Below are 16,082 nucleotides of genomic sequence, written 5' to 3'. Positions count from 1 at the left end.
TATCCTGTGCCAATCTAGCCATCTCAAACGCACTCATTCCCACCTCTCCAGTCACAGAATCGATCCATCTCATTGAAGGTCTTCCTCTCCTTCGCCGCCCCTTCATTCTGCCAGAGTTGATGTCCTTCTCTAAGGACCAGTCCCTCCTTGCAACATGTCCAAATTATGTCAGACAAAGCTTCAGAATCCTTAACTCCAAGGAGCATTCCAGCTTCACCTTCTCCAGGACAAACCTGTTTCTTTTCCTAGCAGGCCATGGTATATTCAACACTCTTCTCCAGCACCACAGCTCAAAGGCATCAATTCTCCTTCTATGATCCCTATTCACTGTCCAACTCTCTGATGCATAGCACGTAATTGCAAAGACTACGACCCAGATCAGGCACCCCTTAGTCTCCAGCCTGATGTCATTGCTCTTCAGTACTCTTGAGAGGTCCCTCAAAGCTGACTCTCCCAATGCAATTCATCTCTTGATTTCCTGGCTTCTGTTAACAAGCATGTTGACTGTGAAGCCAAGTAAACTAAAACTGTTAACTATCTCAGTCTCTTCACCATCCATACTGTTGCTGCCAATTGGCCCAGTGGTGAGAGTCTTTGTTTTCTTGATGTTGAGCTTCAATTCATATAGGAGGCTGCAGTCCTTGACTTTCTGCAGCAAGCGCTTCAGGTCCTCCTCAGTTTCAGCAAGCAGGGTTGTCATCTGCATAACGCAGGTTGTTGATGACTCTTCCATCAATTGTGATGCCACATTCCTTTTTGTACAGTACAGCGTCTTGGATGATCTGTTCTGCACACAGATTGAAAAGGTTTGGTGACAGAATACATCCCTGATGGACCCCCTTCTTAATTTTGAACCATGTAGTGTCTCCTTGCTCTGTTTTGACGTCTGCCTCTTAGTCCAAGTATACATTTCACATTAGTACAATGAAATGTTCTGGGATTCCCATCCTTTTCAGAGTCAGCCCTAGCTTGTTGTGATCCACACAGTCAAAAGCCTTTGCATAGTCAATGAAGCACAGATAGACATTCTTCTGGTATTCTCTGCTTTCTGCCAAGAGCCATCTAACACTAGTTATATTATATATCCCTAGTACTATGACCTCTTCTAAATCCAGCCTGCACATCTGGCAGTTCTGTTGACATATTGTTCAAACGTTTTTGGAAAATTTTCAGCAGAATCGTGCTTGCATGTGATATTAATGATATTGTTCGATAATTTCTGCACTCTGTTGGGTCATCTTCGGAATGGGAACGAATACTGATCTTTTCCAGTCAGTGGGCCAGCTGGCTGTCCTCCTAATTTCTTGGCACAACTTAGTGAGCACATCCAGGGCAGTGTCTGTCTGTTGAAATATGTCAACTGGTATGCCATCAACTCTTGGAGCCTTGTTTTTAGCCAATTCCTTCAGAGCAACTTGAACTTCCTCCTTCATCACCATAGGCTCTTGCTCATGTCTTTTCATTAAATTCTCCTGTGTCAGCCAATTCCACCTCACACAGTGACTCTGTGTACTCCTTCCATCTTCTCTTGATACTTCCTGGATCATTTAACATTCTACCCAAAGTATCCTTAAGTATTGCCGCCCGTGGCTTGAATTTGTTTTTCAGCTCCTTCAGCTTAAGAAACGCTGAGCAAGTTTGGCCCTTTTGATTTTCTGATTCCAGCTCTCTGCACATTTCATTATAGTCATCGCACATTATATATAGTTACACATTTCTTTGTCGTCCTGAGCTGCCTTTTGAAATTTTCTGTTCAGCTCTTTGATTTCTTGGTTTCTTCCCTTAGCTTTGGCTTCTCGGCACTCGAATGCAATACTCAGAGTCTCATCTGACATCCATCTTGGTCTTTTCTTCTTCTTCAGCCTTTGTAATGATCTTTTGCATTCTTCATGGACAATTTTCTTGATATCTTCCCAGAGCTCATTTGGTCTAAGCTCATTAGAGCTCAAGGCCTCAAACCTGTTCCTGAGATGGTTTTGAAATATGAGTGGGACAGACTTTAGGTCAAATCTTTGTTCCCGTGGTCTTGATTTCATTTTCCTCAATTTTAGCTTGAACTTGCATATGAGTAGTTGGTGGTCTGTCCCACAATCAGCACCCGGCCTGCTTTTCACTGCTGATACTTTCTCCAGTGAGTCTTTCCACAAATGTAATCAATTTTATTCCTAATTCCTTGATTGTTGGTATCACAGTGCTGCTATTGGATCCAAGCAAGATGACACTGTTTACAATTTCAAACTTTTTCCAACTATCATTATGTTGCCTATTGGTCCAGTGGTTAGGATACCAGTGTAGAACATCTATTTTAAAAAAATTTTATTATTTTTGTGTTGTGTGCCATCAAATTGGATCTGACAGGTACAGGAGGAGATTGTTCCTCCTTCTCCAGCAGAGCATCTGGTGGATTAGAACTGTGCACCTCTGGGATTACAATGCAGCTTCTTGTCACTAGGCCACCAGAGCTCCCTGTAGAACCTATCTTGAATCCTCCACCAGGTTTCCAGAGCTATAAATCTTAATGAGAGGAGACTGTCCATCCTTTTCTAATGGAACATCTGGTAGATTCAAACCTCCAATCTATTGACACACCACCAGAGCTCTTTATCTTAAATCAAATCACTTGTAAATTATAAGGATAGATTACACACAGTGATAAGAACCCTGGTGGCTTACTGTGTAACATATTTAGACCGCTAACTGAAAGGTTTATATCCAAGTAAAATAAAATTGACACCACCAATCTTTTCTCCAGCAATTATTATATGCTGTTGTCTATTGGTCCCGTGGTGAAGATTTTTTTTCCTTTTGAAATGAAATCCATGTTGAAAGCTGTAGTCTCTGACTGTCTGCAGCAAATATTTCAAAGTCTTCATTTTCTGCAAACAAGGTTGTGTCTTCTGCAGTTTGCTATGTCAGAATTGACTTCAAGGCCGTGGAACTACAATGAAGAGTTTGATGTGGCCTGTCTTCTATTGTATATTGAGAGTGGTTTTTTAACATGTTAGGATGGTCCTTTTTATTCTATTTTCTTTCAAAGAGCCAAAGAGAACTTTATAGTAAATCATATTTTTCTCATTGTTTGAATTTACCTACCTCTACAATTTAAAATTTTGCTTTATGATCCTAAAAAGTCAACTATCTCAATTAGTTTTTAAAACATATTTTTCCACGGGTAAGAATGTGCATCCCTTATGGGATTTAATGTCTTGCCTTGGAGGGTTAAGGTCTTAGTTTCTGGATCAAAGTCAGTCATTGTCATCTTGTAGGAACTGACTCATAGCTGACCTTCTCTTGGCTTTCGGATATTGTTAAGTTACAGGGATGACTGCCCATCTTTATCCAGCGAAGCGGCTTGTAGACTTGAAATACCAGAAGCAGCACCTTCTGGTTAGTAGCTCAATCCCCTATGGACTATGCTATGTGAGCCCCCTGGTATCAATGGTCATCCCATTAATTAGCCTGATACTGTGTTTAATGCTTCCTAGTTTCATGGGTATTGCATGGAGTACTAAAAGCTTGCAAGCAGCCATCTAAGACACTGGGAGCAGCAGCAGGATGTCAGCAAGAGGAAGATACAGAATATATGGCTAATTACCTCCAAGAACAACTGCCTCCTTTGCCAGGTGGCGAAAGTAATATTCATTTTACTTGGATCCACAATCAACACCTATGGTAGCATCAGTAAAGAAATCAAAAGATGCCAGCTATGGTATTTTCAATTGTTTTCTATGTATCTGAATGTTGGACAATGTAAGAGCAAAGAACTGATGCCTTTGAATTGCAGTGTTTTGAATATACCATGATCTGCCAAAAGAACAAATCTGTCTGGGACGGAGTGCAACCAGAATGCTTAGAGGCAAGAACAGGAAAACTTTTGTTTTATACTTTGGACATGTTGTCAGGAGGGCCTAGTACTTGGAAAATTACATACTTTTGATGTCTCTTTGACATTGGAAAAGGTCAGAGAGGAAGACCTTCAACAAGATGGATTAACACTGTAACAATGGGTTTGAGCACGGAGAGCGGAAGGATGGGGCAAGATACAAACTGCTGTTCACAAGGTCACCAGGAGTTGTAGTTGACTTGACAGCACCTAACATAAAGCTGATGCCCTTTGTCTTCAAGAAATACCAGAAAGGCATAGCCTTTGGGTTAGCAACTCCCTCTACACTATGCCACTAGACACCTAAAATAACAAATAACATAAATTCACTAAAATGCTTATAAAAGTAGTGATCCAAAACTATTAGTCATTGAACAGCACTTTGCTGCATGACCCTAACCATTTACTTACCCAGTTCCTATCACTCAACTCTGATGTCAAGTCAGAATCGACTCATAGCTGAACCTCCAGATTTTTCAGGCTGGGAGACTGCTGCTCTTTCTCCCAGAGATCAGCACATGGATTCTGGCTGCCTGCCTTTGAGTTGACAGTGTAACTCCTTACTCATAAGGTCATCAGAGAGCCCTTGGCAAGTGAAAGCAACCTGGTTATCAAGTTAAAGCCATTTGTGCTCTTATTTTAGATCAACTGAGTAAAACTACTATATCAAGCTAAAATCCTTTGCTGTTTGCCTTTTGAACCTGCAATCTACAGCTGAAATTCATTCCCTTTTAGATAACCTTTTTAGTGAATAGGAAGGAAAAAGCGTAACTGGATACTATATTTGCTCTGATGATAGACTTTCATTCTCCTCTTCACGTGACATGCTGAATTAAAGTACTTTCTAAGCAAAGTGGTTCAGAAATAAAAAGATAGTCTTATATTGGAGAAAAAGATGCTGCCATGGACTTCTCTAAAGTTCTGAGGGGCAATGATGTCAATTTAAAGACTAAGGTGCACCAGATATAAGCCATGGTTATTTTCAGTTACTTGCTATGCATCTGAAATTTCAACCAGGAATAAGGATGACAGAAGGATTGGTGCTTTTGAGTAGTGGCATTAGACAAAAGAACAACCAAGTATGTCACAAGGAAGGGTAATCAGGGTGCTCCGCAAAGGCAAGGTTGGTTAAACTTAGTTTTACATACAGTGGGCATGTTGTTAGGAGAGGTCAGTGTTGAGAAAAGACATCATGCTTAGAAAAGTAGTCATCAAATGAGAAGACCTTCAACAAGATGGACTGATACACCCACTGTATCAAAATGCTCAAGTATGTCAGAGATGGTACGGCACATGACAAGGCGAGGTTCAGATCCATTGTTTAAAGAGTTGCAATACATTGTAGTTGAAACGATGGTACCTAACCTTTCCCCAAAGACAGCTCAGATCCAAAAGTCCATCCAGCCACCAGCAACCCTACATAAGTAGCTTGGAATTCAGTTACTACAGCAGTTCCAGGTGTTCTCCTTCCTAACAACCTTTAACTCTACTAACAATTCTTGTTTTAAGCTATCTGAAAGAGCTTTTAGGTGCCGCACGTATGCAGAGGGAAAGAGACTGGCCTTTGTATAAACTTCCGAAGAGCAGCCATGAGAAGCTTTAACAGCACAAATCCTGGCATGTTCGATGATGACTAAGCACCTAATAGATTCGTCTTCAAAATCAGCTGTACAAGCCTCCTGTTTGCTAATCTCTCCTTTTCTTATCATTTTTTTATTCAATTTAATGAAAATTCACAGACTTTGGATTTCCATTCATTCACTGTTGTACTTTTCTCCCTGCCCACCCCTCCCCCCTAGAACACTCTTCTCTTTGAAAAGTTCCCCCATTCCCTGCCTGTTCCTCCTCAAAATGCTAAATAAACATGAGCTCTTCCCCATGCCCTTAGCCTAATCTACAAATGTTATCAGTTGCTGCTGAGTCAACTATGACCCATAGTGACCCTATGAACAACAGATCAGAACTTTGTTGTGTATACAAGTATTCCCTCAAAACTTCCTGACATTGAGGCTGAATTTGTATTTGACCACAGGCCAAACCTGTGCAACTGTAAGTGCTGGCTACCAGTGGCATTTAGCGTACATTCTAGGGAAGGACTCTTTCTGATAATTATCTGTGATGAATCTGGAATGACTGAACAGAAAAAAAAGATTCTATTCTCTTGTGGGGAAAGGAAATAATCCATCTAAGTGTCTACAGTTTTCTAATATGTGTGTGTGTGTGTGTTGAAAACAGTATAAGGAAATGACCAATGATAAAGAAAAATACTCAAGCGTAGGCACAATATACAAAGAGAATACATAGATTTCTCCCGAGTCTAAACTCATATTTTTATTCTTAAAAGTCTGATAAAAATGTCTTAATTACATTTTACATGATAATATTTTGTGAATTTATCCAAAAAGGTTGTTTTAAATTTATTTGTAAAAATAACAAAAAATTTATCACTTAGTTTCTACTCAATAAGGAAGAAAACTTTGCTAGAAATAATAAATAATCTCACACAAAATGCCAAGTGACATAAGAATAGTATATTAATATATTTTCTTTGTATTTACAATAAATCCATTTGTTAATACTGTGATAGAAAAAATAATTAATCAATCCACATTATGTTATAGAAACAAGCATTGAGGATGATTATACTTCTCACAATAAAAACATACAAGAATTTCTCCCACATGTAAAGTACTGTTCAACATAATAACAAGTTTCAGTGAAGGTAAAACTAACAGAGAATAAGACTGGTGATGTCCTAGAATTAAGAACTTAAGGGCATGACCGCTAAGTAGCAAAGAGCCATTTAGTTTTCTCTAGGACAATTTAAATACATTAGTCACTCATGTGAGAAGTAATTTTTACCTTCTGAATTAGAAAAACTAAAGACCCTAGCTGAAAAGCTGCAATAATAAAAAGCAGCCCAAAACAAAAAAGTGATCGAGAGAAAGGAAAGAAGGCATTCATTTAGGTATATCATGCATAATAAAAAGAATCACATAATACATACCTCAATAATCAGACTAATAAATAAATGAGGTAAAATTTACAGTCATCGGACCAATTTATAAGTATCTAACCACTTAACAAACTACATTAGCACTAAGTTTCTGCTTCAAAATATAAATTAGTACAACTGATCTAACACATAAGACTGCTGTTTTTAGATCCCTTTTGAGATATTAAAGGGTATCTGTATAACAAAATATTATCTGAATATAAATTATCAACACCAATATACATACTACAGTTATTTTATAATCTCCATTTTGTATATGCACAGTGGAAATATTATGAAAACTAAAGAAAACGAGGAAAACAGACTAGCCAGAATGAGAAATCTCAAACTAATTAATGATTAAAAACAAGTACAACTTGAGAGCCCGTCTGCATTTAGTGGTTTACCAAGATGTAACAAACCTTTTACCTCAAAAAGGAAGAAAATGTCAAATCTCTTCTAAACTTTAAAATTCATGCTCTGAAAAGAGGTTGATCTTAGCCAGAACTGCAACACTACTTTTTAGCAATCCAGAATTTGTTTTTAACATTATTTTTAATCATTAATAAGGGTTAACAGAGAAATATATAATTAAGTCATGAGTAACTATGTATGACTAGTTTATGAAATAATATTAAATGAACTGCAGCTGGATCAAGAATTACTAACCTGTTGGTTATTATTTGAAGCTATACTTTGTATAGCAATCTAGAAGATATTTATCAGAACTGTTGACATTTCTCAAAATATATATGAATTTTCACTTTGTCTGTCCTTCTTAAATGCATTATTTTAACTGAATAGCAAATTCTTCATTTCAATTTAAAGAGGTAATTTTGAGACACAAATAGATATGCTTGCTAATCCTGAGATGATGATGGTGGTAGGTGAACTAAAATCCAGAAGAATTTTTACTCAAATTTCTGTTTTAGTTTTTTCTGAAAAACAGCTGGCAAGATGGAAACCACAGACAAAATCATCAGAACAAAAACTGAGTACCAGGAAACAGCTTCCCCTGCTGTTGTAAGTTGGTATAAGGTAGTTCCTGCTTTGATAGCTATAAAAGAGGGAGGTGCAACACCTGGGGGGAAAAAATAACAAAGTAAGTCTCAATTTCTTTCTGTGTAAGGACAAAAAAATTTGTGGAAATAACAAATTTTAAAACCCAATAAAAATGTGTAAAGAATAGTTTTTTTAAAAGGTATGTTCTCTGACTTAGCAATTTCAACTTTAGAAAATTTTCAATGTAGGTTGAGGGATGTTCATCAGATTACTATATAAAAATTCTGAAAACAATCTAAATAGTCAAAGTAAAGTTGAGTAAAATTTTCTTTACCCTTGATAGAATGTAGTTTAAGTAAAAACGAAATTGTTGTTGTGGTACCTCTGAGTCAGAAACGACCCATAGCTGAACCCTCCAGTGGGTTTTCAGAGGCAGTTAATCACACGGGAGGAGACTGCCCATTATTCTCCCGTGGGGGGAAAAGAGAAATGAAGTAGTACTTTAAAAATAAAAATAAAGGTATAGCAACACAAAACTATATCCATAAAAAAGTTAGACAAGAGTACACATAGAATGACCATATTTCATTAAAACTCAAAGCAAACAAAAAATAGGACTTTTGCCAAAGCTAAAGGTATTACACTTGAAAAATAAGACTCAAAATGTCTCTTCTGATCCTACAAGTATGACATTAATGTCAAAAATTCAAAATATTCCTAGTAGCAATAAATGATTTTGATTATTTTTTTAAAAAAGAACTATTTTTTTAAGTATTAGTTTAAATTTTAACTGACTCATTACTTTATATGAAAAATCGGCTTTTTGATGGTATCGAAACAAATCAAATTAAATCTGAAAAGACCAAAGAATTTTTGTACTAAGTATCATCAGAATTCACAAAGTAATTAAAAATTAAGTTTAACAACTTCTTGAAAGCAAATCTTTGTTGCTCTAAATTTTTGGTAATGCCATCAGTATATACTGATTTAAGAAAAAAAATAAGATCACTTCTCTACTGAAAATGAAATTAAAATTTAATACTTCAGTACTCGAATAGAAGACAAAGGAAAAATTACTCAAAAAGCTACCTGGATTTTTCTTTCCTCTGTGGGAGAAAATGGAGTTTAAAAGTTGTACATAATTATGTATAATTAAAATAATATCCAATAGAATATGTTAGTATAAGCAAACCTTCAATCAACATCATAATTTCTAAGCCTTTATATATACTGGGGGAGCCCTGGTGATGCAATCTGCAGAGAGCTGCTCTGCTAGCCCAAAGGCTGTTCCCCTCTGGCTGTTCTAATTAACCAAGGAAGAAAGAGAGGTATCTTCCCATGTGATTTACAGCCTCCTAAAAATCTGCAGGAGGGCCAGCCAGCTATAAGTCGGTTTTGACTTGATAGTATAGAGGTGTTTGGGTTTTTAAAAAAGGAATATATGATTAGGTATAATTGGCATGACAACAGCCCAGAATAAGAGCTGCATGGTAAAGTGGTCTGGGGCGGGGGAGGTAAGACTGTTACAACAAAAGAACTTTAAAAAAAAAAGCGAACGGGTTGGGGGGCAAGAAAGAAAATGTGCAGCAATGAATGAATGGAAATCCAAGTTCTTTAAAAACTTTCATTAAAATCTCAATTAAAAAAATTAATATACAGGCAAGGCACTATATCTAAGATTATCATGATGCCTGCACATTTACAAGGAACATATAGTCTAATCATGCTGTATAATATTAGCTAAATACACTAGAAGATCTAAGTCAGGATGGATAAAAGGCCTTACCTAGAAAAGTGCCAATAAAAAACACTTTCAGTGGTACATTTATCACAGGAGAAGTAATATTAATAAACCAATTAGGCAAAAATGGTGTTATTCTTAAAAATATAATGTAGTTAATAAGATGTTCTCTATGACGTTCAACCTGTCATTAAAAAAGAAAAAGAGAACATTAAGACAAAGCCAATCTTAAAAATTTGTTACTTACTGACCTATTAACATATTAACGACTACCTAATTTTCAGTTTTGTCAGATCACCTGAGCTCAGGAGCACCCCCACACTCCAGGCTTCGACCCTCTTATTTTCGTCATAGCAGTTATAATAAATTGGTATTTGTAAAAAAAAAAATTTGTTACTTAATATAAAAAGCTTATTTCAAATTCTTAGCCCTGATAATTCATCCCACAAAAATCATCAAAAAAGGAGTCTGAAAATGACAATAAATTTATTCACTGTGTTCACTATTATAGCTAAAAACCATGAAACTTTCTTTAAAACTATGCTTATATATTCATGTTAAAGCTAGTTCTGCACCAGTTTTTTTTTTCTCTGCATCAGTTTAAATAATGATAGCTCAACAATGACATTTTAAATCTGAAATGGTAAAATTAAACATATAACTGGATATGAGACACATCAAATGGACTTTTTAATGCCTTCAATTTCCTACAACCTAAAGGACTAATCCAGCACATCAACAAAACTAGTTCAAAAAAAAGAGAATACGGTTTAGTTCTTATAAAATTATAGCCTAGAGTGGTATTCCCTAGTCTATCTTTCTCCCTGTCTCTCTCTCTCTCCAGACCAAGGAATTCGGTCGGAGAGCCCCCTTAATAAGTTTCTTTAAAAAAAAAAAAAATTACAGCCTAAATAAACCTTTCAACCAGTTCTATTCTGTCCAATACGTGCTACATTGTTATGTGCAGGCTAGCTGAAACCAACTCATATAGCTAACCCTCCAGTGGGTTTTCATAGGCTGTAAATGGTACAGAAGGAGACTGTACAATTTTGTTCTGCAGAGTAGCTGGTAGATTTGAATCAACTACCATGAATCAGTATCAATTTGATGGTACATAATCACAACATTGCTTTCCCAATCTTGCCAATTAAATTTGGGCAATACAATATCACAAAAAAAGGTATCTTAATTTCACACAAAGTATAGGTAGTTTGAAAAGACAGTAAAACTTTTTCCAATAATGAGAACACAATATACACACTGTAACTGTAAAGAATTTAAAAAAAAAAAAACCCAAACAAAACATATCTGCACATATTTAACAAATTTGCTCTCGGGATCAGTGAAATTTTTTTCAATATTTGTATTTAAAAGATTTGGGTTTTTCCAAGAGGGTAGTGTACTAGGGGGGAGGGTTGGGAGAAAAGTGCAACAATGAATGAATGGAAACCCAAAGTCTCTATAAATTTTCACTATAGCACTTTTCTCCCTTCCCAACCCTCCCCCCTAGTACACTACCCTCTTGGAAAAGTAAAAGAAAAATTCTTTCATTGTTTTACAATCCCTCCCCCCGGTCCACTCCACTATGCAGCCTTCACTCTGTACTCCTGTCATGACAAAAATACCTAATCACATATCCCTTTTAAACAGTTTTCTCCCTCATCTGTTTCAATGCAGTATACATTATTTATCCCATCATTCTCAGTCTCCCTTCAACCCCAATGTCATTCCTGTTTTACAACAGTGGCACCATGCAGTATTTGTCTTTTTGTGACTGAGATACTTCACTCAGCATAATGTCCTCTAGGGTCACCTATTTTGAATAATATTGCATGAGTTCCTTGTTTTTCAATGCAGTGTAGTATTCCATTGTGTGAACATACCACAGCTTCTCTATCCTTTCGTTTGTTGATGGGCACTTAGGTTGTTCCAACTCCTTGCTATTGTGAACAATGCCACAATAAACATGGGTGTGCATTATCTGCTTGGATGTCAGTTATGGTCTCTTTAGGGTATATTCCCAGTATTGGAAATGCTGGGTCAAACGGTATCTCTATTTTCAACTTTTTGAGAAAGCATCATACCACCTTCCACAGTGGTTGCACCATTTTACATTTCCACCAACAGTGAATAAAGGTTCCAGTTTCTCCACAACCTCGCCAGCATTTGTTGCTTGCTTTTCTGTTAAATTTTGCTACCCTGACTGGGATGAGATAATGTCTCATAGTTGTCTTGATTTGCATCTCTCTTAGAGCTAGGGATTTTGAACATTTCTTCATGTGCTTGTTGGCCATCTGAATGTCTTCTTTGGTGAAGTGTCTGTTCATATCCTATGGCCATTTTTAAAATGGATTATTTACCTTTATCTTATAGTGAGGATATGAATACCTTTTACAAAAAAATCCTAGGCACTCCACTCAGAAAGACTTATCATTTGCCTGTGTGTGTACCTGAGTTAATTTTCAAACAAGTACCCAAGGAAGTTTAAGAAAGGATGTAGTAATATTAAGTTGGGAAGTTGGGAAGCAGTGCTTAAATTTATTCTTGCTAGTCTGAAGTAATGGGAGAAAGAAGGGTATGGTTTACAGCCTCTGAAAACCTGCTGGAGGGTCAGGACTCTGGTTCTCACACAAAGACAGTAAGTTCAGTTTTCCTGCAGCAGAGATCCTGGCTGATGATAACAGATGTGTCTACTGATGAAATATAAAAAGAGTTGGCATATTGATAGCATGCTGTACGAACAAAAAACTGGTATTCATTTCATGTACTCTAGGCTTCTCGGCTCTGACTGGATTTCCCAGGATTAAAAATGAAATTACCATTATAAGCACCAGAAATATTTTAAATTGTTATTAACATTCACCCCAAAGATAAATTTTATTAAAGGCCTGAGTTAATATAAGTAGGAACAATATTGACCTCCAAGCTAGTGAAAATGTTAAACTAAAAACATAAAGGTTTTACCTGCTGTGACCATTTGACTGCTTTCTCTGTTAGGTATTTGTATACTACTGGCCTTCCAACTAAATAGGAGAGCATATAGCAGAAAGAGGCACCAAGTCCAGAGCACTGAAAAGTAACAAAAAAACATGCACAATTTGTATTTTTCCACGCTATTCACATGGATATATTCACCTTAACAACTAGTTTACTTCTTTCAGGTGATGTAAATACCCTATATGACATCTCTTAGACAGAGAACAAGAACCCAGTCCTTCCTCACCCCAATCCTTACTGAAGAGATTAGACAAAGCAAACTGGCATTTATGATTCAATTTAGTGGAGTATAATGTTTAAACAATTAATGCTAGCTAACAATAAAATTTTAAGAGTCACTTTATTTTCAATCACTATGCTTGAAATTACCCTCCTTACCCCTGCATCTTGAATGTTGAAACTTAATTCACTGTTCTCTACCAATAGTCTTAATTACAAAAGTTTAAAAAAAAAAACAGGGGTAAAGGTACAAAGCAAGCCTATAAATGCAATGCACCTAAGTCTGCCATACTCTAGTTCTAGAAAAGAGAAAGAGAAAACTAATTTTACCAATTCTTAAGGAAGGATTTAACAGATAATCTGGTGGCACAGTGGTAAGAACCTGTGCTGCAATCCTAAAGGCAAGTGGTTCAAATCCATCAGCTGCTCCACCAGAGAAAGGTGGGCAATCTCCTGTATGATTAACTGCCTCTCAAAACCTCGTTGGAGGGTCCAGCTATGGGTCAGTTCCAACTCCATAGTACTCAACAACTCTAAAATGTAATTTTTCTTTTTTAATTTTTATTATTATTTTTTATGTGTGTACTGTCAAATCAGATCTGACTGGTACAGGAGGTGATTATTCCTCCTTCTTCAGCAGAGCATCTGGTGGATTTGAACCATACACCTCTGGGATTGCAGTGCAGCTTCTTGCCACTAGGCCACCAGAGCTCACCTAATTTTTCTTTAACTACAGAATTTACACTAAAACAAAGTTGGAAAGATTAAGATCACTATCATTATAATTTAATTTAAAGGTATTGCCCCCCCCAATGTTATTTTATATACTTACCAAACAAACAAGAAATAAGGCTAATGGAAAGGGATAAAGAAATCCTGAGAGGATACTGAGAAATATAGAGCCCGGGATTGCAAATGTTTGCAAGCTGTTAACTTCTAAGTTAAGGATTAAAACATGACTAAATGAAATTTTAAAAAAGGTAAGTCCAACATTTCATAAAATCTAGTTATCAATACAGACATTATGTTTATCTATCTACATTTCAGTAATCTAAAACTTCTTGCTCTTTGATTCTATTTCTACAAAACCACTCAATATGTCTACAAACTAGACATCCTGCTGCAGAAACTCATGCTCCAATGAACATTCTATAAACTATGGAAATTTCTTTTCCCTGCTCCTTCTCATTCTCTAATTTCTGATTTACATAGCCTTACAAATCAGCCACCTGAGGTGATAACTCCAAATTCATTACATCTGATCCAACCTCTAGTCAAATAGCAGTCCCAAATAGTCTATCAATCTTCTGAATGCCTCTTCTTAAAAAAAGGGAGATATTTACATTTCAGGGTTCTTTTAAAACTTTATTATGAAAATTTTCAAATATATATATATGAAAGTAGAGAGTTCAACAATTAACAATGATGAATCTTGTTTTGTCTTTCACACCTTCCACATCATCTAAATTGGACTACGGATCACCTAACTAAACCACATTTAACTTGTACACTGTTTTACAGTTGCTCTGTCCAAAAGGATCAATCAAGCTGGAAATACTTGTTCTGCTGCTGAATGCTCACTGCACTGTACTTGTACTTAACATATATTCAGTATTAAAAAAAAAACAACCAAACCATACAAGCCAACCAAACTAAACTAATTAATGTGTGCTAGGGTTAAAAGAAGAAATTTTGTAGTAAATAATTATACACACACACACACACACACACACACACTACAAAGGTATGTTTATTGCAATGGATGTATATAGTAGCCATTAGCTACAGGGGACTATTAAGACACTGAAATATGGCTAATACAAGTTTAGATATGCATGGATCAAATGTTGTTGTTGTTATGTGCTGTCGAGTCGTCTGCGACTCATAGCGACCCTATGTACAACAGCCCTAAACTCCGCTCTGTCCTGTGCCAATTGCACTGTCTCTGACACTCCCATCCCAATAAACACCTTATTTCAGAACATTACTATGGAGGGGAAGTAAAAGATCTCAATATTTTTATATTAATTACACAATGAAGTGGTATTTTTAAATACTAAATTAAATATTTACAATTCATTTCAGTTGTTTCTTTTTCAAATGTAATCATATGTAGCTCACATTATATTTTTATTAATGAAAGTTGTACCATTAGGGCAATAAATACCAGCATATCTTATATGCTCTAAGATAGTTTTTTCCCTTTATGTCATCATTTCTAAAAGTTACTTGACAGCACTCAGACTTTAAAATTCAAAAGCATAAAGAAAGCAAAATTACAGGATATTTGAATTTAACAAATCATCTTTTAAAAAATCTAAAAATACAATGTGAAATAACTAGAATTATAGAGATTAATAATGACAATGTTCAATAAAATCTGAAATGCCAGTATTTTTAAATCAATAGTTTATTTAATATACCCATTCCAAAACTTCCAATTTACTTAAAGAGTAGTTCATGAAGACAACCAAGTCTCTCTGACAGTTTAAATCTACCAGAGACTCAGAGAGAAAAAGAGGCAATCTCCTCCCATGTATAGTCTCTAATACCCCAAGGGACAGTTAGGAGTCCAAAGAGACTAGAAAGTAGTGAGAGAGGGACAGGAATCTAAGATAAAAAACTACTTTATTCAAAAAGCTCAGCAAAGCATGAGATTCAGGAGCAAGTAAGAAAGCAATCATATAGTTTGGAGAAGAAACAATAAATAGTTTTCCATTTTAAAATAAAAAATGGTTTAAAATGTAGTATGAAGAAGTAATGTCTCTCACAAACCAACAGGTGTAAAATAAGGAAGGATTAGAATAAAAGATAAAAAACCTTGAAATGAAAAACAAACAAACAAACAAACAAAAAAAACCCCCTTGAAATGAAAGTTAAAGTTATCTCACAAACTAGAAGACTAATCACCAATAGCTATTCAATTTGAAAAGAACAAAATTCTTCCCTGACTAAAGCACAATTTACATTTACTAAAAAGCAAAGAAATACATACTAAGTATCATGAATAGAAATTGAACTTTTAATTTTCTTTGAACTTTTTTTTTGTCTTAGAAATTTTTCCAAAGAAAACCAATTAACTAGAAGGTCATATAAAGACAGATGTGTAAGCACAATATTTATAAAAAGTAAACCAGTTAGAAACATATTATCTCCAAAAATAACAGAATATATTTTAAAATAATAGCCATGGAGATAATTAATTCAAAAGACTTATTGAGGACAGAAACATTTGTAAGTAAAAT

The 16,082-nt window shown here is 35.7% G+C and overlaps 1 protein-coding gene across 1 annotated transcript in view; it reads right to left on the bottom strand.

The window, feature by feature from the left end:
- Window positions 1–7,789: 7,789 nt before the first annotated feature.
- Window positions 7,790–16,082, bottom strand: part of TMEM41B (transmembrane protein 41B) — a 26,943-nt gene continuing 18,650 nt past the window's right edge. Inside the window, exons 4-7 of the mRNA XM_006885596.1 lie at window positions 13,670–13,763; window positions 12,586–12,690; window positions 9,667–9,805; window positions 7,790–7,959 (exon numbers count right to left, since the gene is read on the bottom strand). Of these exons, the coding sequence (XP_006885658.1) occupies window positions 7,790–7,959; window positions 9,667–9,805; window positions 12,586–12,690; window positions 13,670–13,763 (508 nt within the window). The remainder of the gene's footprint in view (window positions 7,960–9,666; window positions 9,806–12,585; window positions 12,691–13,669; window positions 13,764–16,082) is intronic.

This window comes from Elephantulus edwardii, unplaced genomic scaffold, assembly GCF_000299155.1.
Source record: "Elephantulus edwardii isolate Elephantulus edwardi_28Jun2011 unplaced genomic scaffold, EleEdw1.0 scaffold00044, whole genome shotgun sequence".
NCBI lineage: Eukaryota > Metazoa > Chordata > Mammalia > Macroscelidea > Macroscelididae > Elephantulus > Elephantulus edwardii.
Note: the sequence above shows the minus strand (reverse complement) of the source record. Positions and strands in the feature narration are given on the sequence as shown.